General features: G+C 49.2%; 1 protein-coding gene across 2 annotated transcripts in view; it reads left to right on the top strand.

Moving 5' to 3' along the window:
• Window positions 1–23,153, top strand: part of DMGDH (dimethylglycine dehydrogenase) — a 115,063-nt gene that overhangs the window by 70,738 nt on the left and 21,172 nt on the right. For both annotated transcript variants that reach the window (XM_073584154.1, XM_073584156.1), the window contains 2 exons: window positions 5,662–5,827; window positions 7,301–7,431. In XM_073584154.1, coding sequence (XP_073440255.1) covers window positions 5,662–5,827; window positions 7,301–7,431 — 297 coding nt within the window. The remainder of the gene's footprint in view (window positions 1–5,661; window positions 5,828–7,300; window positions 7,432–23,153) is intronic.

Below are 23,153 nucleotides of genomic sequence, written 5' to 3'. Positions count from 1 at the left end.
GAGTGCTAGTCCTCTTCCTCTCTGAAGAGACAATTTGCATAATTAGCATCCTTGTGGAGAGTGACATACTTTGAAGCCAGTGTAGGGAGACTTATAGGCCATGCAATGAAACTCATGCTTGGCCTTTATGTCTCCTTTCACAGTCATGTCAGGCATGTCTATCTTAAAGGGGGAGGTCACAAAAATATTTCTATTTATTTCTATTCCAAACAAACATGTTGTGATAAAACACTCTGGGATCACCTTTGCTGGGATCAAAGGTCACGTGCGTTCAGCATGAAACTCAGGCGCACAGCCAGGGTCCGGGTATAACTGACACTGGGTCAGGTTTAATAAAGTTGAAAGCAATGCATAAAGGAAATAAAAGCATAAAGCAAACCCTTGCCTGTCTGGCACTAACTAAACAAGGTACAACCTAACTACCAACTGGTGGGCTTCTCTCGTCCAGCCAAACCACAGTTACCGTGGGCACTGCTTTCAATCACATGTGTCTCTCACACAGACAGGCTCTCTGTGTCTCCAGGCTGAGACACTCACACAACCACCTGCCATCCTTTTATATCCGCCTCCCATTATTCATTAGTAACCAGGTGAGATACTGACCAGACTAGGCCACATAGGAAAGGTATCTGGGCGAGATATACCTGCCCTCATCCACTATTCCCACATGATTCTCACATATCCCCCCCCCCCCCGCTCAGACCACTCCGGTCGAGCAATGACACCCGCCAAATAGTGCACTCGGGACAGGGCATCTGCATTCCCCATCTGTACCCCTGGGCGGTGCTCCACCGTAAAAGTGTAGGCCTGCAGGGCCAGGAACCACCGGGTCACCCGGCTATTCCGTTCCTTGTGCAAGTGCATCCACTTGAGAGGGGCATGGTCAGTGATCAGCCTGAACTTTCGGCCCACCAGGTAATATTTGAGGGCCTCTAGAGCCCACTTAATGGCTAGGCACTCCTTTTCTGCGACTGCATACTTTTGCTCATGTTTATTCAGCTTCCTGCTGAGATAGAGGACTGGGTGTTCCACTCCGTCCCTCACTTGTGACAGTACGGCCCCGATACCGGTATCAGAGGCATCCGTTTGTACCACAAACTCGCTGCAGAAGTCCGGAGTCACCAGTACGGGTTGAGAGCAAAGTGCCCGTTTTAGGCTATGGAAGGCTTCTTCAGCCGCTAAATTCCATTTAATCATGACAGAGTCTTTCCCTTTGGTAAGATCCGTCAAGGGGGTAGCGATGGCTGCAAAATTGGGTATGAACCGGCGATAATAGCCGGCGATCCCCAGAAAGGCTTGCACCTGCTTCTTGTTGACAGGTTGCGGCCAGTCCTGAACCGCTTGAATCTTATCGACCTGGGGTTTAACAATACCCCTCCCAATTACATACCCCAAATACCGGGCTTCTTCTAGCCCGATGTGACATTTCTTGGGGATCGCGGTTAGACCTGCCTCCCACAGGTCGTCAATCACAGCTTGTACTTTCTGGAGATGAGTCTCCCAGTCCAAGCTGTAAATGACAATGTCATCCAAATAGGCCGAAGCGTACTGCCTATGTGGCCTCAGCACTCGATCCATCAGTCTCTAGAAGGTCGCCGGTGCTCGGTGCAGTCCAAACGGTATATACACCTACTGAAATAAACCTTCCGGCGTAGCAAATGCCATCTTTTCTCTGGCCGCCTCCGCCAGAGGGATTTGCCAATACCCCTTTGTTAGGTCTAGGGTCATAATATACCAGGCTTTTCCTAACCGATCTATTAACTCATCGACCCGGGGCATAGGGTAGGCATCAAATTTTGAGACCGCATTCAGTTTCCTGAAGTCATTGCAGAATCGGATGGTGCCGTCCGGTTTAGGAATTAACACAATCGGGCTGGACCAAGCACTGTGCGATTCCTCAATGACACCTAACTCTAACATTGCCTTCACTTCTTGGGAAACGGCTTCACGGCGCGCTTCCGGAATTCTGTAGGGTTTCTCGTGAACTGTGACACCAGGTTCCGTTATGATGTCATGTTTCATTAGCGTAGTCTGCCCGGGTTTTTCTGAGAAAAACTTTTGGTTGTGAAATAGAAACTGCCTGACCTCAGTCTTTTGCCGCTCCGAGAGAGTCTCTGCAACCCGTACCTCCGGTACGGTATGCGAGCAGATGGGACGGGCCAGCTCCACTGACAAGGCAGACCGATCTTTCCAGCTTTTTATCAGATTTACATGATAAACCTGTTCAGGTTTCCGTTTACCTGCCTGGTATACTTTGTAGTTTACTTCACCAACTCTTTCCTTAATCTCAAAGGGGCCTTGCCACTTTGCTAGGAACTTACTGTCCACCGTGGGGACCAGGATCAACACCCTATCTCCGGGTGCAAACGTACGGATCTTGGCGCCCCTATCATAGATTCTTTTTTGGGCTCCTTGAGCCTGCATCATGTGTTCTTTGACGATAGGCATAACAGCCACAATACGGTCCTGCATTTGGGATACGTGATCTATCACCCTTTTAAACGGAGTGACCTGACCCTTCCAGGTTTCTTTGGCGACGTCTAACAGTCCTCGAGGACGTCAGGCGTACAATAAATCGAAAGGCGAGAATCCCGTGGAAGACTGGTGCACTTCCCTGATGGCAAAAAGCAAATACGCAAGTGAATAGTCCCAGTTCTTCCCATCCTTGTCTATCGCCTTTCTCAGCATCTGCTTCAGAGTTTTATTGAACCGTTCGACCAACCCGTCCGTTTGAGGGTGATGCACGGATGTGCGTAACGGTTTGATTTGTAACAACCAGCAGAGCTCCTTCATTACCCTGGACATAAAGGGAGTCCCCTGGTCGGGGAGTATCTGTTTTGGTATACCGACCCGACTAAACACATGCACCAGTTCCTTGGCAATCGTCTTGGTGGCCATGTTACGCAAAGGGATGGCCTCCGGGTAACGAGTGGAATAATCCAAGAGGACCAGGATATGTTGGTGTCCACATGCAGTCCGTGGAAGGGGCTCAACTAAATCCATCCCAATCCTCTCAAACGGGACCTCAATAATAGGTAGGGGTACCAAAGGGCTACAAAACCGGGGCTTAGGCGCAGAGGCTTGGCAGTCAAGACAAGACTCACAATATACACGAATATCGTGATGCATGCCTGGCCAAACAAAACAGTGTAATATCCTTTCGGTGGTTTTCTGGACACCCAGGTGACCTCCAATCACATGTCCATGGGCCAGGTCCAGCACCTGCCGCCGGTAGGGTTTCGGCACGACTAATAGTTGCACCGTGTCTTCCCCCCTTTTCTCTATCTGATATAGTAAATCATTCTCCAGGACCATGTAAGGATAGGCCAGCCTAGAGCCAGGTTCTACGGGTACCCCATTTATCACTTTTACATTTGTCCTAGCCTGAGAAAGGGTAGGATCCTTTATTTGCTCGCTTTGGAAGTCATCTTTCTGAACTTCCAAATCCGGCAAACGGGGAGGTGGACGGCTGTCGGCCTCCTCCTCTTCCCTGGTCTCCTCCGTATCACCCGCCATGACTGAAAACGGGAACTGCAGGTCATTTCCAGCAGACTCTTCCCCCGAATCTTCCGGGGGGGGACCTCATCCAGGGGTTCGGGACCCATGCGCGCCCTGGGAGAAGAACCATGTACACTATTACCCTGGGGCATCAACTGATTCTCCCACAATTGCCAGAAGTGGGGAAAGTCCCGGCCCAAGATATCATGCAATAACGCAGGGACGAGTCCCACTTTATGTTGCACAGACCCATAGGAAGTAGTAATGCATACGACCGTGGTGTGGTACGAACAGGTGTCTCCATGCACACACGTTACAGAAAATTTGTCTGATGGTCCAGTCGGGGCTGACACCAGACTGGCCTTCACCAGAGTCACCACACTTCCTGAGTCTAACACTGCCACCACATCTTTGCCATCAACAGTTAAATCACACAAGTGTTTTTCCATATCCTTTTGACCGGCATTCACACTCCCTACCCGTGCAACCATAGACATGCGGTTTTTAGATTCTGTTACGTCGCACTGCATGGGTTCAGCAGTGACCGGACAGTTCGCAGCAATGTGGCCCATCTCTTGGCAGCGGAAACACCTAACGGGCCCCTTGCTTAGACCATAGTTCGTTACTCTCGGCCTCGTAGTGCGGGCAGTCCCGTTTTCCTCCCCCACTGTCTTAGGGATTTTTCCTTCTCCCCTACTCCCTGGAACAGTCTTACCGGTTCCACGTGGAGATGATGAAGAACAAGGTGGGGTAGCATCGTCTCGGAGTCCTTCCGCCATGGAGTAACGTTCAACCAGATCCACCAGTTGATCTGCCGTCATAGGATTTCCATGGTTTACCCACTTCCTCAGGGCTGGCGGTAGAGCTCTCAGGTACTTTTCCATGACGACTCTCTGGATTATCTCTGGCGCAGTCAGCACCTCGGGTTGTAGCCACTTCTTCGTCACGTGGATCAGGTCGAACATCTGTGACCGCGGTGGTTTATCCGGCTGATAAGTCCATTGATGCACTCTCTGTGCACGGACAGCGGTTGTCACTCCCAGCCGGGCCAAGATCTCGGCTTTCAGTTTGTCAAAGTCCTGCGCGGCTTCAGGTTCTAAGTCATAATAAGCTTTTTGGGCCTCACCGGAAAGAAACTGGGCAATCAGGCCGGCCCATCGTGCCTTCGGCCATTTTTCTCGCACCGCTGTCCGTTCAAACGTGGTGAGGTATGCCTCACGTGAATCATTCTTGACTCGGCTTCCAGGTTAACCTCAGGTAAGCTTGCCAGGCGCTGCGCCACCTGCTGGAGAAGCGAACGATCGGTAGCTGTCATATCCACCAACTCCGTGAGCTGGGCCATCATCACCCGATTAGCTTCTTGCTGGACGGCGGTGGACTGTACCAGCGCTTTCACCACGTCCTCCATGCTCATGCTTCCAACGCGATGCCCGCGTTCTCCACCACAATGAGATAAAACACTCCGGGATCGCCTTTGCTGGGGTCAAAGGTCACGTGCGTTCAGCATGAAACTCAGGCGCACAGCTCGGGTCCAGCTATAACTGACACTGGGTCAGGTTTATTAAAGGTGAAAGCAATGCATAAAGGAAATAAAAACATAAAACAAACCCTTGCCTGTCCGGCACTAACTAAACAAGGTACAACCTAACTACCAACTGGCGGGCTTCTCCCGTCCAGCCAAACCACAGTTACCGTGGGCACTGCTTTCATTCACGTGTCTCTCACACAGACAGGCTCTCTGTGTCTCCAGGCTGAGACACTCACACAACCACCTGCCATCCTTTTATATCCGCCTCCCATTATTCATTAGTAACCAGGTGAGATACTGACCAGACTAGGCCACATAGGAAAGGTATCTGGGCGAGATATACCTGCCCTCATCCACTATTCACACATGATTCTCACATAGTGGAATAATGCTAATAAAGATATCAGTCTTGTTTGCTTTGGGTTCTTTAAGGTTAAAAAGAAAATAAATTATTTAATTTTTTTCCCCAGAAACGACAGCACTCTTGTCCATGGATGTTGTTTTGTCACTGAACCTCAGTCCCCCCAAAAATCCTAAAAGCGATAATAAAACTTTTCATTATCAGCAGGTTTCCTTTTTGTATTTATTTATTTTTTATGTTTTGTGTATTTTTCTAACTTTTTTTTTTTTTTTAGACCTAGTTTTCGAAGGACAAACTGGTTTGAGCCAGTGGGGCGAGAATATAAGCAGGTGATGGAAAAGGTTGGAGTGATTGACCTGACGCCATTTGGCAAGTTTACTGTGAAAGGGAAGGACGCAATCAAATTGTTGGACCATCTTTTTGCAAATTCAATTCCAAAGGTTTGTAATGAAGTGGGGAAGTGAGAAACCGTAGCTAATATATTTTATAGGTAAATGTATATTCAACTAGTTATTTATTAAGTAAAAAATGTACTTTATCTAAAATACAAAATCAATCTACCGGTTAATACATTTTCTTCCCTTCATTTACCTGCAAATCAAGTTGTGTATTTATTTGAAAATCTTGAACATGGTGGATTTGTACCTTCTTTCCAATTATAAAACCCAATGCACATAATTAGAAATTAATTCCTGATTTCACATGTATGTTTATGCAATTTTGGGTTTATATGGCTTTGTTGAACAAATGAGCCAGTCAGGTCGGTAGGGTTGCAGACCTAACTAGTTCTGTGCGCGTGTCCATGTAGTGAGTGGGTTTTTACAAGCACCAGCCTGGTCAATAAAACACACACTAGATTACTGCATGCTGCAATTGCACAGGCACTCCAGCCATATGCTGTCATTTGAACATACGGATAGCACACTAACTGAAAATAAGGCCGTCTAACCCAGCCAAAGAATTACAAGGCTACATGCACTAGCAAAACTGTTGCCCATTCCATTCAGAGCACCACTCCACCATTTTTTTTAGTGCAGTGCTGGAGTGGTGCCAGTAATGTACATTTCTTGCACATACGAGTATTCTACTTACCAGCCGCTATCTTCATCTGTTCTCAGCGCCGCTCCAGTAGGTCTTCTGCAGGCTGTGATCTTCCTGATCGCTCCACCGTTTGCTGGATGAACTGGAGGTCACTATTCAATGTATGTGTATGAGAACTAGAACAAGCGTCTTTATAGACTTGCATTGAGGTCTTGTGACCGTTACCGCTGACTTCCTGTCAGTTGTCTTCCTGTCAGTCAAAACTTGTGGTCAAAAGATGGTGCCACAGGACTGGAGTGCCGCCAGGAACAGGTGAAGACCATGGCTGGAGAGTATAATACTAGAATCAGGGAACATACCTTAGTGGCACCACTCCAGCATGGAAATTGAAAAAAATATGAATTTATGTTTAAAGCTAAATTAATTAATTAAAAAAAAAAATTCATGTTGCCCATGTTTAAGGGATAGGTTCCCTTATGACAAATGGCTGTTTTAGTCAAAAGCAGTATTGAGAGTAATACAGTTATTCTGAGTAATACAGACTATTCTGTAGAACCTGGGGTCCGTGCAGCGAAGTCCAGATCCCAGTAGAGAAGTTAAAAGGAGAATGCCAAGAAGCTCCTCAGATGCTGCTAAATTGGGTGATCAGTGCAAAGTCTGATGGCACAAGCTGGTTTTGAGCTGATAGTTTGGTTACAAGTTGGAAACTTTTAGTAAAAAAAAAAAAAGTTATTTGTAATTTTTAGTAATTTTTTGAACAGGAGAACATTGTGCCCATAGCATATACCTCAGCGATCAACCACTTCTCTTTTTATTTCATTATAGTAATAGAGTAGTTTTGTACCTTTTTTCTTTTCTTTTTTCTTACACAGGAGGGTTTCACAAATATAAGCCACATGTTGACCCCGAGGGGCCGCGTCTATGCTGAGCTCACCATTTCACACTTGTCCCCCGTAGAGTTCCTTCTGATTACTGGATCCGGATCAGAACTACATGATCTCAGGTTTGTGCAGGGTTTCATGTATTTCCATGTGGATACTGTAAGACTGGTGTTTTGCATGCCGGTCTTTATGAAGCCCGCGCTGGAGTAAGGAGCGCCTAATTCATTAAAAGTCGTGCACCTCTCAATGAATTTGGTGGATCATACAGCTGCCGTGTAACTCCACCAGAAATGTTACTCCAGGTATGGTTTGACATACATTTCTGGCATAATTTACCACCCTTTAGGAGTTAATGATGATGAATTTGCCTGGCGTGCTTTGCTGGGGCAGCTCTTCCTACTTATTCCTTGCTGACCAGGACTGGCGTTAAATTGTCAAAGGTCGCAACATTTTTGTGCTATATTGCAATATTTCAAAGTGTTTTACACCAGAATTCTGGAGAAATCCGGCCCTGTATGGATCCCGGCATGGGGCGGCCTCACAGTGACGTATTCTATTAATTCGGTTCCACAAGTATTATGCCTGTTCTCGCCCTCTCCGTCCGGCCTCACCATCATGTCAGGTTCAGATGCTTGTCTGCATAGTGAATGAGCCAGGAGCTGCCTGCTATTATTATTATCATTATTATTATTATTATTCATTTATATAGCGCCATTTATTCCATGGCGCTTTACATGTGAAAAGGGGAAATATAGACAGGTACAATAAACGTGTAAGACAAGGGACACACAAGTACATAAGGAGAGGGGACCCTGCCCGCGAGGGCTCACAGTCTACAGGGATGGGTGAGGATACAGTAGGAGAGGGTAGAGCAGGTCGTGCGGTGGTTCAGTAGACCGAGGATCATTGCAGGCTGTAGGCTTGTCGGAACAGGTGGGTCTTCAGGTTCTTCTTGAAGGTTTCCGTTGATGGTGAGAGTCTGATGTGTTGCAGCAGAGTGTTCCAGAGTATGGGGGAAGCACGGGAGAAGTCTTGTATGTGGTTGTGAGAAGAAGAGATAAGGGGGGAGTAGAAAAGAAGATCTTAAGATCGAAGGTTGCGTGCGGGTAGGTACCTAGAGTCCATGTCACAGATGTATGGAGGAGACAGGTTGTGGATGGCTTTGTATGTCATGGTTAGGGTTTTGAATTGGAGCCTCTGGGCAATAGGAAGCCAGTGAAGGGCCTGGCATTGGGGGGAGGCTGGGGAATAGCGGGGAGACAGGTGGATTAGTTGGGCAGCAGAGTGTAGGATGGACTGGAGCGGAGCCAGAGTGCTAGAGGGGATGCCAGAGAGTAGGAGGTTGCAGTAGTCGAGGCGGGAGATAAGGGCATGCACTAGTGTTTTTGTGGTTTCGTGGTTGAGGAATGAGCGGATCCGGGAAATATTTTTGAGTTTGAGGCGGCAGGAGGAGGCGAGGGCTTTGGATATGTGGTTTGAAAGCGCAGAGTCGAGGATCACCCCAAGGCACCGAGCGTGCGGAACTGGGGAAAGAGAGCAGCCATTGACATTGATGGATAGGTCTGGTGGAGGGGTAGAGTGAGATGGGGGAAAGATGATGAATTCTGTTTTGTCCATATTCAGTTTGAGAAAGCGAGCAGAGAAGAAGGCTGAGATAGCAGACAGATATTGTGGGATTTCAGTCAGTAAGGAGGCGAGGTTGGGTCCAGATAGGTAGATCTGCGTGTCATCGCCATAGAGGTGGTACTGTAAACCGTGGGATTCTATGAGCTGTCCCAAGCCAAAGGTGTAGATGGAGAATAGTAGGGGTCCTAGGACAGAGCCTTGAGGAACACCGACAGACAGGGGGCGAGGTGAGGAGGTGGTGTGTGAGAGGGAGACACTAAATGTTTGGTCTGTGTTAGGTATGATGAGATCCAGGATAGGGCCAAGTCTGTGATGCCAAGAGATGAGAGAGTCTGTAGCAGGAGGGAATGGTCTACGGTGTCGAAGGCAGAGGACAGGTCCAGGAGAAGGAGGACAGAGTAGTGTCGCTTGCTCTTGGCGGTTAGTAAGTCGTTAGTGACTTTAGTTAGGGCAGTTTCAGTTGAGTGATGCGGTGGGAAGCCAGATTGTAACCGGTCAAAGAGGGAACAGGAGGAGAGGTGGGAGGACAGTTCAAAATATACATGATGTTCCAGTAGTTTTGAGGCGTAAGAGAGAAGAGATATCGGGCGAAAGTTAGACACAGAGGATGGGTTGAGGGAGGGCTTTTTGAGGATGGGTGTGATTGAGGCATGTTTGAAGGATGAGGGAAAGACACCTTTTGTAAGTGAAAGGTTGAAGAGGTGTGTTAGAGATGGGATGAAGACTGTGGCCAAGTTAGGGATGAAGTGAGACGGGAGTGGGTCGATGGCACTGTCATGATCCATGCTGGATTGTGACAGAGAAAAGCACTTGTAACCTTTTTTTTTCTTTAAGCTGGTTGCTTAAAGTGAGTTTTGCCCCCGGTGGCCATTAGGGTCATTGCACTGTGGTGGTTTCAGTTCTAGTTTTGCCCCCGGTGGCCGTTAGGGTCATTGCACTCTGGTTACTTTAGTTTAGTGCACGTGATTATGAAGCAGGTGTGATTGCTGGCTCTTACCTATAAAAGAGTGTCAGGTGGTTGCAATCACTGTTGGTGATATTGGTCATTTCAACCATCCTTGGTGGAGGAGTGTGAGCTAGCACTGTCATTTAAGTAGGGGATACTCGCTCAGCAGCCACAAAACAGATCCAGCACGGGTCTTCATAAGCCATACCATAGTCCATGAGGTTTATTATGCAGCATAAACCACATCAATATAAACAGCATTACAGCATAGCGTCCATTATACAGGCTATTCAACCTCATCCTTATCTCACCCACGTCAGGGTTCCCACATGGCTGTTTCTCCAGGCTGCAGAAATCCACTCACTCCTCAGGGACTCTCAGACGCTGGCCGCCATTACACACACAGCCGCTCCACAGGCTGTTAGTGAGGAGATCCTTCTCCTCACGTGACCTTCCAAACTGGACCAATCAGGTCCCAGCATTCACTACATGTGACCTACGCTAGCCACATTATATGGTCTATAGCCATGCCCATCGGGTCACGTGACTATGACCTCATCACAGGTCCTTTACACACTCACATAGCCTTTTAATACAGGCATTTTCAGACACACCCCTGGGTGGCTTTGTAGGTAACCAGAACCCGCCCATCTCTCTAGTTACCTGAAGACTTCCCCCTTATACTTAGAACCAACACCTCAGCAATGATATTGCTGATCACACATACACAAGTCTCCATCTCAAAGCCACCCACTTTGAGATACATAGCTATTCTTCAGGATTCTGCCACTCATCCGTTCTCTTGGGACATCCACATAGCGCCCCCTAGTGGACACAGTGGTCATTACACCACATACCCCGCCCCTCTGTTCAAACTTGTGGGGTTGAACACACAATCTTACACCAGGATCTCGAGACCGGGCACTCATTACACCTTGCCCCCTAGGTCTAGAGAACCGTCTCCATCTGTCATACGGCCTCATCTCTGCGTTAGGCCTCCCCCGCCGCCAGCGGTCAAAATATCGGTCATTGTCTTTGACCCTCCAGTTGCCGTCTGTGTGCGTCATCAGACACTGTTTAGTCACCACCCTCCTAGAGTGCGCTTCGTCACCTGACCGTTCTCCCAATGACCGGCTCTCCCGGTTGGTACGGTCATCAGTCCTAATCGGCCCTACTGTCTGGCCTGAGTCTGACTCCTTCAGCGTCAGTCGAACTACCACTTGCTGACACTCTTCGGCCATCTGCCCTGTCACTTCTTGGCGGAACTCTTCGGGTCCTTACATCTTGTTGGGTTGCAGGCGGCCGCCACCTGGTATTCCGTACTTCTTTATTAATTCGCTGACGGTCCAGCCTCAACTGTTCAATCTCTTGCAGGTACCCCACTCGATACTCCACGAGCATCCGAAAGTCTCTCAGGCTCTCCATGGAGCCAACCACGATGATGGGAATTCTACCCACTTCACTGGATACCTGGTCTTCATCATCAGGAGGGATCCTCACCCTCACCACACCGGAGATATCCACGAGGTCTTGCATCACCTTCCCGGATCTTCCAATGACTCTCCCAATCAGAGCTTTGGGTACCGGAACCACATCTTTCCGCAAACCCTGCCAATCCAAAGCCTCCCTGGCTAACTCCAGGCGTCGAGCAGCTTTCACATTACTCTGCCTGACCAACTGTTTGACGTGGAGACACTGCAAATGCATCGCTTTCAGGACAGCTACCCGGTTTGCTGTATCTTCTCTAGCGGATATTATCACTAACTGCCGAGTCTCAGGTGCCCAGTGCACCTCACACGCCTTGACCGCCTCCTTGAAAGCCTCATGTACACCTTCCTCCGCACAGGCATCTTGCATGTCTTCTGGAACGTCAATCACAGTCTTGAAGGACGTGGTCTTGCTCTCTTCCAGGCCAGGAGGCTCTGGCCTTACCACGGACACTTCCCTCACTACCGTTGACCCGACCGGGTGACTGTCTTCTTCAGTTCTTAACTCATCAACTTCACATGGTTGGATCACTTCATGACCCTTGGCCACTATGGCTACTGGCAGTTCTGTCTTATTATCACTCATGCTCACCCGCGGCAAATCTTCGTCCAACTTCTCTCGCAGAAGACTTTTTACTACTCCTATGAGTTCCTCCATCTCTTCCTTGAGGTTCTTGTTCACACTTTGCCAGGTGGACAGGTGTCCTCTGAGCTCCAAGATCTTTCTTAAGCTCCTTGACCCTGTGCTCAGCCGTTTGTCTCAGGACTCTTTCTCGTTTGACACACTCATCCACCTCCTCTCTAAGGGCCTTATTCAGTCCTTGCCACGTTACCATGTGGCCTTTGAGCTCAGAGACTTCTTTCTCTAGCCCTTCTATTCTGTGCTCCCTTTCTTTCTCAGAGCCACAGTCACCCCCAGAGATTAAGTCATCCCTCCAGTTACTCACTAACCGTGTGACTACTTCAGCCGTCTTATCCACCAGGTCAGCGTCAGTTTCGTCACGAGATGTCAGGTCCGTTGGGCTGACATACCCCTTTTTCCGGTCACTTCCACCTCTGTCCTCTCCATGTCAGGAGCCGTCACCGTCTTCGTATGGGTTAGCCCCACAGAAGGAACGTCTCCACCCTCGTGGCATATATCATCAAACCTGACAAAGTCCCGGCCCCACTCCAAGGCATACACTAGGTCTGATGGTATACTGCCCCCTTGGCACTCACTGCCTTCGAGCCCCTCAAACATTATTCTGTCTACCACATAGTTCACTGTGTCCCCATGTGCACAGCGAACCTGGACCATTTTCTCGGTCAGACAGAAAGTGAGAAGAGTTCCTACCAGCGTCACCTGACTTTTTGAGTCCAACCGTCCCGAGATCCCTTCCCGGTGTAGCTCACGGAACACACTTGCGGCCAGTCATCACTCGGAAAGAATATCCCACATTCTGGAAATGACATACATGAACACTGCAGTTTTCCAGACATACCCACTGAGCCAATTAGTGCTGCCATTTCTTCAAACTCTGTTCCTTTCTGGACCACCACCCCAATCTGGGTTACCGCCTCCCTCAGACTCCACCCCTTTTTGGGTTACCACCCCAATTTGGGACTCCACCACCTTTTGGGCTACCACCCCGATTTGGGTCACCGCCCCCTTTTGGGACCCCACCCCCTTTCGGGATCTCCCCGTGTCTGTTATACCGGTCTTCTCAGACCACAGTTCACACCACACAGTTTATGTCTCTTACGATACCACACAAGTCTTTGATGACACCACCACAGCTCTCCTGTCACCGATCACTGGCACCACCAGCTGCTGTTCACACACAGCGGCTGGTGTCACTGCAGGACCCGCCGATCCACCGGAAGCCGCTTGTCACCTTCGTGACCCCACTGAGCCACATCAAGCTGCTTGTCACCTTCTTGACTTCCACTGAGCCACCGCATGCTGAGTCGAGAAAAAAGAAGAAAAAACACACCACAAAAAACTCAAAAACTCACGTGTCCTGACTGTGTGCTATTCAGGATGCTCCTGTCTCTACCTGAGACCATCCAACACACAGGGCGCACCGGGTGCGATTCAGGGAGCGACCCTGCTCCCAGGGTCTCCCCACACACCGGCCTCACCAGGTCCAGGGGCTTGGCGGGTGCTCTTCAGGACATCTGTCTCCGCCTGAGACTGCCCAACACTCGCGCCTCACCAGGTCCAAGGTCACACCACGTGCTCCTGGGATCCGACTCTGCTCCCAGGGCTGACCCTCCAGGACCTTTCCTCACTGAACCCTCCAGGAACACTGTCTTCCTCACTGACCCAGGTCAGTACCACACGAACACCAGTCCGATACCTGTGTCGGCCACACGGGTCACCGTTTTACTCATTGACCCAGGTCAGTACCACACGAACACCAGTCCGTTTCTCCTGTGTTGCCCACACAGGTCCTTGGGTACCTCTTCTCCGCAGAGGCACCCTAGCAATTACCAGTCTTTCTCCTGGGGAAGCAGCCACTCTGGGCTCACCGATCCGGACAGTGCCTTACTCACTAGGCCGCCCCACGGTTTCCAGAACCACAGCCGGACAGTGGCTTCCCCACTTGCAGGCCGTCACAGGCTCTGCTCACACGTGGCCGGTCAGCAGCACATCACACGGCTTCCACAACCGTCAGCCCTCCTGGCTCAGCGTTGCTCTTTACCACCGAATTTTGCAGTCCTTATCCATTGCTCCCAGCAACAAGGCTACAACACTGCCCATAGCCTTCTCCACCAATTGTGAGGTAGCGCTGTCATTTAAGTAGGGGATACTCGCTCAGCAGCCACAAAACAGATCCAGCATGGGTCTTCATAAGCCATACTATAGTCCATGAGGTTTATTATGCAGCATAAACCACATCAATATAAACAGCATTACAGCATAGCGTCCATTATACAGGCTATTCAACCTCATCCTTATCTCACCCACGTCAGGGTTCCCACATGTCTGTTTCTCCAGGCTGCAGAAATCCACTCACTCCTCAGGGACTCTCAGACGCTGGCCGCCATTACACACACAGCCGCTCCGCAGGCTGTTAGGAGATCCTTCTCACGGGACCTTCCAAACTGGACCAATCAGGTCCCAGCATTCACTACATGTTACCTACCCTAGCCACATTATATGGTCTATAGCCATGCCCACGGGTCACGTGACTATGACCTCATCACAGGTCCTTTACACACTCACATAGCCTTTTAATACAGGCATTTTCAGACACACCCCTGGGTGGGTTTGTAGGTAACCAGAACCCGCCCATCTCTCTAGTTACCTGAAGACTCCCCCCTTATACTTAGAACCAACACCTCAGCAATGATATTGCTGATCACACATACACAAGTCTCCATCTCAAAGCCACCCACTTTGAGATACATAGCTATCCTTCAGGATTCTGCCACTCATCCGTTCTCTTGGTACATCCACACAGCGCCCCCTAGTGGACACAGTGGTCATTACACCACAAGGAGCTAGAGAGAGTTCCTGGCAGCTCAGTCAGAGTCCTGGTGTGGAAGGAGCTAGAGAGGGTTCCTTGCAGCTCTGACAAAGCTTGGTGAAGTAGCAGCGTTTCTGGAGGAAAGCTGCATTCTGGTGGTGGACTCTTGCTGGGAGCAAGAGCAACAAAGCAAAGCTAAGTGGTGTTACCTGTTATGAATGGGTCACCAAGGAGGAAAAAACAAAACCAGCTAAGTCACAGAAAACCAGAGAGGTTGGTAACTATGCAGATTGCAGATCCCTGATCCTAACCACACAACTAGCAGCCGTGGAGCGTTCCTACGATGAACCTAGACGCTTCGTCACAGCCGGAGGACTAAATAAGCCTAAAGCAAGAAAAGGGGAAAACTAACTGCCCCAGAGCAGACCCCAAAAGAAAGACAGCCCCCACACATGTATTGACGGTGAAACAAGATGAAAACACAAACACAGGCAAGAAAATAGGCTGAGCAAACGAGGGGGCCCAAACTAACTAGAAAGGATAGGAAAGGAAAGAAACTGTCTGCAATCTGCCAAAAACCCTACAAAAATAATGTCCAACACTTCTGATAACAAAATTAACCCTGAAGTCACTAGACTTCACCCACTATATCAGCACTCTGAAATATTCTGAGACAGAGCAAAAAGAGGCCAATCAATTGGCAAATACAGATAAATAAGAGTGGAAATTCAGCACAGCTCCAGCCGGGGCTGGCTGACCACACAAAAAACTGAATAGACCAACAAAATCAAGTGTGAACATTAGCAGAAAAACTTAGCTTGAGCTGACTGGAACAGAGCTGAGAACCAAGACCTGACAAGCCAGAAGGAATCACCTGCACCAGAATAGGGCGTCGGCTGTCTTAAATCCAGTCTGAGATTCCTGAGGTCCAATCGTCGTCCTCCTTATCAGGTGGCAGATCTCCACTGATTAAATCAGCCTCACTACCTCCTGTTACCACCAGAGGGAGCCTGGAAGGAGAACTCACAACTGGTAGACCAGAAAATGAACTCACAACAGTTACCCCTGTTTTGTACCTTTCCTTTTGTGTGTTTCAGTGCAGTGGTGGGATTAGTTTCTACACCGTTCATTTCATTTGAAAGGGCTAGGTGCAGGGCGAGTTGGGGTTCTTAGATTCCAGCTCAGCGACAGGTGCAGAGCCTGTATAGGGACTGTTAGGAGTGTAGAGACTGACTCAGGAGAGTGCAGGAGGTCTCCACGTCCCCGTTTCCTATCGCAGGGCCTTCCTTTGTATCGGTTTCCCTGGTGTTTCCCCTTATTATTTAAATTCGCCCTACTGGGGGCGGTGTATCCAGGGTCACGTGTGTCATAGAAATTCGCCCCGCTAGAGGCAGTGTGTCCAGTCACACGTAACCATCACAGGCTCAAGTGGTGAGGTGTGATCTTGACAGAAGGGTGGAGAGCTGATCTTCTGTCATGGTGGAGAAGCTGGCTTTTGCAGAACAGGGCTGAGCGGCTGAGAGGGGCATTGGGGGCTGCGGGCCAAAGTTTTGTCTGATCGTGTCGATCTTCTGCTTAAAGAATGAGGCAAAGTCTTCAGCAGAAATGAGAGGAGGGGGAGGAGGTGCTGTGAGACGGAGTAGAGAATTTAAAGAGTTGAAGAGCTGTTTGTGGGTTGTGAGACAGGGAGGATATGAGAGATGCGAAGTAAGTTTGTTTTGAGGCAGTGAGCGTGGACTTAAAGCTGGCAAGGGACTGCTTGTATGCATTGAAGTGCTCAGTAGAATGGGTTCTCTTCCATCTCCGCTCAGCGGCTCTGGAAACCCGTCTCAGTTCTTTGGTCAGGCTGGTCAGCCAGGGCTGCCTGTTGATTGTTCGAGTTTTGCTCTGCGTGGGGGGGGCAGCCGAATCAAGTGTTGCTGTTATTGTGGTGTTATAAAAAGTGGCAGCAGCATCTGAGTCATGAAGGGACTCAGAGAGTGATTGTAAATTGAGGTGTTTGAGATTCCTGCGAGGGTGAGCGAGTTTATGGAGCGGGGGTTGCGCAGTAGGAGAGGAGAGGGAAGAGAATGTCAGTAGGTTGTGGTCAGACAGGGACAGGGGTGAGTTATTGAGATTAGTGAAGGAACAGAGACGGGTGAAGATAAGGTCCAGTGTGTGACCATCTTTGTGAGTGGCCGCAGAGGACCATTGAGTGAGGCCGAGGGAAGCCGTTAGCGATAGAAGTTTAGAGGCAGCCGGGGTGGAAGTGTCAATGGGGATGTTGAAGTCGCCCATGATGATGGTGGGGATGTCAGCAGAGAGGAAATGGAGTAGCCAGGTGGTGAAGTGGTCGAGAAAGGTGGAGATGGCTAGCTCTGGGGGGCGGTAGATGACAGCCAGTTGGAGGGGGAATAGATGCAGACGGAGTGCACCTCGAACGAGGGAAGAGTAGCGGAGGGTGGCAGAGAAATTGGGGTAAAGGAGCAGGTATCAGACAGGAGCAAGCCAACTCCTCCACCACATTTGTTGCTGGGGCGAGGGGTGTGAGAGAGATGGAATCCGCCATAGGAAAGCGCAGCTGGAGAGGCTATGTCAGAGGGAGTGAGCCAGGTTTCAGTGATGGCAAGGAAGGAGAGTTTGTTGGTGATAAAGAGGTCATGGATAAATGATAGCTTGTTGCAGACAGAGCGTGCAGGGTGTTAGAAGTGAGTGTAGGGATGTGTTGAGGAGGGCCAGGATTTGGGCACACGTCGCCAGCAATGAGGAGTAGTAGACAGCGCATTAGAAGGTGGGAGCAGGATAGGACATGATGTGGCCGTGTGTGTCTGGAGAAAAAGGATTGTATGTGGAGGAACAGTTGTGACAAAGAGGTGAGATGGCTGGGAAGGATGGAGGGGGAAATGACAAGTTCCTTACTGGAGGGATTGCAGGAGTTAAGGAAAAATAGAGTAGATGGGGGTTATAGTAAAAAGATGGCGAAACATTGTTGTGATGTTATAGTCCGTTACCTTGCAGGCAAATTCCAGTCCAATTCTAGTCTAATTCAGAGTACTTAGAAATCTGTACTTTGAAATATGGATTTTGAAATAGATGAAGCCGACTACGTCTGGAGCAGACCCATGGTACTGAATATATGTGCAGCTAAAGACAATCAGGTGTGAGTGAAAGTGGGGTGTGACTGCCCAGGCCAAATGTACAGAGTTAAGCAAAGGTCATGAAAGGGGGAAGGGGTTATACAGACCACTTAGATGTGTGGCAAAGATAACAAGAATGGAGTACAATTATGGATACAAGAAGATGGGTAAGCAATGCTATTGACAGGCATTAGTCTGGTCTGTAAAACATGGGTCCATAGGAAAGATCGCAGGTGTGCAAAGGCTCACTGGCAAATATAGGGTTTGTCCAGGCTTCGGGTTCAAGTCTGCATCACTCTATGTGCTGGCACTGGGCGTGGATGGGCATATGACTGCAAGTAAGTGATCTGCACACATGCAGTCACATGCCAACTAGACGTATGCAGTTAGTTAATTCAGCGAAGCTGGACACATCTAGTTATAATGTGGCCGGAATTATGCAAATCGCATACTTGCGGTCATGTGCCTGCCTGCTCTTGGTACTGGATTATCCTCACAGCAAGCGCTGTGAACACTGTAAGGATTGACAAAGTGACTTCAGATTTAAACCTCAAGCCTGGACAATCTCTTTAATGGATCAGTGAACTGTCTGGTGAGCACTCTGACCGCACACTGATCGAAAATGCATCTGTCTGAACTCAACCTCGGGGCCCATGAAGATGTCGGTGATTTTTCTCGTAAGCAAGAAAAAATTATTTTCATCAGTGTTTTGGATCAGATTTTCATGAGTGTTTAGTCAGTGTTTCAGTTTTTACCTTTAGTGTTTTTTGTTTTACAAGAAGGTTTCCCATGCTTCATTTATGAAACAAACAATAGACAATTGGAAAGCATTAGGATGTAGCCAAAACGGCCTCCTAGTGCTGTCCAATATTTTTTCAAATGCCCATAGACTTGCATTGTTGATTTTGATACTAGATTAGGATAAAAAATGGACAATTATCCGCTATTCTTTTTTGTGGACAATTCTCCGTTATTCTTTTTTGTGGACATTCGGACCTCTAAAGAAAACTCAGACATGTGAAAAACCCCATAGACTAGAATAAGTTCTACCAGTGAGAATCACAGACATGCAGATGAGCCATAAGGTAAGGTTCAGAACACATTTTGGTCCTGTATGTATAGCTGCTTTTTATCTGCATATTTTCCTCATCAAATCCACAAATAAATCGCTTGTTTATTGCAAGAGAAATTAACATGATGTAGATTTCAAAATTGCACTGTAGGTCCGTTTCCACAGTGTAGCAAAAAAAGTACTTGAACTGTAAAATGCAGTGTTTTTTGTGCAGCAAAAATATGCAGAGTCAAAAATGCACAAAATACTCATTCCGGAAAGTTCCTGCTGCGATCGCTACTGATGGCCATTTCTAAAGGAATGTCTAGGATCAGAGCTATCTCCAGTCCTGGCCATTTCATTAGGGTGTCGCCTGTATATGACAGCCATTTATCACACTGTGCTGGTAGAACAGGAATAACTTTTCTGAAGTCTGCAGAATTATGAATGCAGCTCTGGAAAATACTACAGGCTGCAAATTCCAATCCTTCAAAATGAGAAATTAAAAGTGATTAGAAAAACGACTCATATTTTCTCCTACGCCTCATTGGGGGACACAGAGACAGTGGGTGTTATGCTGCTTGCCACTAGGAGGACACTAAGTAAACCAGAAAAAAGTTAACTGCTCCCCTGCAGTATACACCCTCTCGCTGGATGAGATATCTCCAGTTCAGTGAAAAAAGCAGTAGGAGCTTAAACAGTCAACAATAACCATAACTATGTCAAAACCTAAGAATGCTACAAATGAGCCAGTAGGCTAAACAGGGCGGGTGATGTGTCCCCCAATGAATGGCTTGGATGAGATATCTCCAGTTGATGCTTAGTGTCTGTAGGAGGCACTTGGGTCTGGTTTCAGACCCCACCGTTTTTATTTTATTTTTGAATTTTCTGTAAATTTTTATTTTTTAATTTAACGGAGTGAAGGGGGCGACGGTTCCTTTCTACGGCCCGCTCTCCCCCGAACCAACAACAGGCAAGCACGCGGAGTATACCTCCCCGTACACTTTCCAGCGACGTTTGGGGCTGATTTTTCTGACAATAATGGCGATGATCCTTACGACCAGGGGAAAAGTTCCGGTAATCCACGGATATGAGGGCAGGCGCATGGAATGGAGAAGACTGGACAGCGCTTCCGAAGGCCCTGAATCAGCCCCATAGCTCTCCATCCCCCTACCATAGGGAGAATCGATTGAGCATGCCCCTTTAAGAACTCCTCCAGCTCTGCTACATCAGCCCAGGAGGATGAGAGCCTGCATGGATGGCTCGGACAGCGCTGAGCACTGGAGTTGAGGTATGGGGTCGGGTCCTGGCCCCCGGGTGAAGCGCTGACTTAGCGTCAGTGGCGGTGCACCGGCCCCCCCATCGTGGCCCCCTCCCCCTCGGCGCTACCGTGGGTAGCCCGAAAAATTTAGTCCCTGGCTTTTCCTGGCCTGCTAGGCCGCAATTTCAATAGCGCCGCCTCGCCCCCCGGTGCCTACTGCGGGTAGGCTCAAAAATTTAGCCCCCGGCTTTTCCGGCCTACTAGGCCGCAATTTGAATAGCGCCACCCGCGCTATTATCGCCGCCCCCTCGTCTTGGCTCCTCTCATCCCTGATGAGATGCGCAATTCTAATCTTGGGGGCCATGTCAGCCTGCTCTGGACACGAGCTGTGAGGCGAGCATTCTGCCGGATGCCGGGTGACACCGCAGGGTCACCACTATTCCTCCCGGGGGACACAGCACAGGACCGGGTAAGCTGCATCTGCCCTCAGATTAAAGCTTAACCCCTTCCTGGCACATTCCCTGCAGCTGCAGACAGACTCTACAGTTAAACCTTTCAGGAGCACTATGTCTCAATCTAAGGAGGCTAAACGGGCTGCTATAAAGCACACTGCGTTTTTTACCGTGTGTACCACTTGCAAGTCTGCCTTACCCAGTGCACAGACTAATCTGTTATGCACGGACTGCGACCCGGCCTGTCGCCCCTTGCCACCGCTGCTGACGTGCCTCCTGCGTTTAGTACCCCTGAGTGGGCTGCGTCCCTGTCACTGTCGGTGGAGTCTCTGACCCAGGCTATATTCTCCCTCCAGGAGGACTCTTTAAGCCAGAAGGCGTCCTTACCCCCTGAGGAAGGCTCTGGCGTCGGCCGGGAACCGTCCACCAGCAGGGGCCGTACTCGTTCAAGGGATGGTCAGGTCTCTAGAAAGCGGACCCATGACGTGTCCCCTAGTCCCGTTAACGCCTCAGCATCTGCGACTCCTGTCTCTCGCTCTCGCTCTCCCTCTCTTGGGGTTCTCAGCGAGCACGATTCTGAATTCGAGTCTGACACGTCAGCCCCTCAGAATCCCCCAACTGATCAAGAGTCACTTGATTCTCTTATAGAATCAGTCAACAGGATTCTGAAGTTGGATGAGGATAATGTTCCTGCTCCAGCACATCCTATCTCACTTAAGAAAACCAAGCGTGTGCGCAGGTTATTTACCAGCCATCCGTACTTTAAGGAAATTGTCCAGAAACATAGGGATCGTCCACATAAGCGGTTCACAGGGCAAAAGTCCACTCAGGCTAAATACCCTTTTGATCCAGACCTAATAAAGGATTGGTTACAGTCCCCTCAGGTGGACCCTCCTGTATCGCATCTTGCTTCAAAAACATTACTATCCGTTTCTGAGGGTTCCTCAAATAGAAACCCTTCCGATCGTCAGATTGACTACCTTGCCCATTCAGTTTTTAAAGCTTCAGGAGCAGCGCTCTTTCCATCTTTCGCGGCAATTTGGGTCACTAAGGCAATGGACGCTTGGGCAGAAGTCTTAATTACTACCTTCCAGGGAACCACTCTTCCTCCGGAGGCAACCATAGTCGCCAGGCATATAATTCATGCAGCGGACTTTGTAGTGGACGCCTCTTTTGATGCCGCCAATTGCGCTTCTCAAACTGCTGCTAATGCGATCTCCATTAGAAGAGCCCTATGACTCCGCAACTGGCGGGCAGATGCCACATCTAAAAGATCGTTGACTTCTCTCCCCTTTCAAACGGGTCGTCTTTTTGAAGAGAAACTGGATCAGCTCATGTCTGATGCTACCGGGGGGAAAAAGTAAATTCCTTCCTCAACAAAAGGCTGTTTCGCAACCAAGCGCCGACGCGCTTTCAATCTTTTCGCAACAATTCCGGTTGGTCCTCCTCTACCTTCTCTTCCGGATCAGGTCCGTCCCCACACGGAGACAGAGGCTCCCAGGTCTCATACAGACCTAACCGCTCTTGGAAACCCAGGCCTAGTGCTTCTGGATCTAGGGGAACCAGATCTCATAGATCTACCAAATGACTTGTAGCGTTATCCGGCGGTCACCGACAGAGTAGGCGGTTACCTACTTTCCTTCAGCCACACCTGGCTCGCGGTCGTCCACGACAAGTGGGCCAGGGAGCTGGTGTCCTCCGGATACAAGGTAGAGTTTTCCTCTCCCCCTCCAACTCACTTTTTCCTTTCCTCTCCCTCCAAGGGAAAGACAAGAGCCTTCCTTCGGGCTGTTCAGGCTCTTTTAAGGGACGGAGTCATCATTCTGGTCCCTCATCATGAAAGGTTCAGAGGATTTTATTCAAACCTTTTTGTGGTTCCAAAGCAGGACGGGATGATGCGACCTATTCTGGATCTCAAACTGTTAAATCAGTTTGTCAGGGTACGGCGATTCCAAATGGAATCTCTCCGATCAGTTGTCGCTTCCATGGAAAAAGGAGAGTTCCTAGCATCCATCGACATCAAGGACTCATACTTTCACATTCCGATCTGCCCGTCCCACCAGCAGTTCCTGCCTTTTGCAATTCACGAGGAACACTTGCAGTTCGTTGCCTTGCCCTTCGGACTCGCCACTGCCCCTGGGGTCTTTACCAAGGTCATGGCGGCTGTCATGGCCATTCTCCACTCTCAGGTAGTAGTGGTGTTACCGTATCTGGACAACCTGCTCATCAAGGGTCCGTCCCTTCCAGCCTGTGAGGAATCCGTGGAGATAACAGCAAATACACTTTCGCGCCTGGGTGGAAGATAAACTTCGAAAAGTCTTCCCCAAAACTGGCTCAGCAGATTTCCTTTTTAGGAATGATCTTGGACACTTCCCGCGGGATGGTCATTCTCCCTCCAGAAAAGACGCAAGCCTTACAACAGGCAGTGCGGACTCTTTCCCGACCAGCTTCTC

The sequence above is a fragment of the Dendrobates tinctorius genome, unplaced genomic scaffold (genome assembly GCF_039654945.1).
Source record: "Dendrobates tinctorius isolate UK_male_01 unplaced genomic scaffold, ASM3965494v1 ptg000083l, whole genome shotgun sequence".
NCBI lineage: Eukaryota > Metazoa > Chordata > Amphibia > Anura > Dendrobatidae > Dendrobates > Dendrobates tinctorius.
This window is presented reverse-complemented; position numbering and strand designations above follow the sequence as displayed.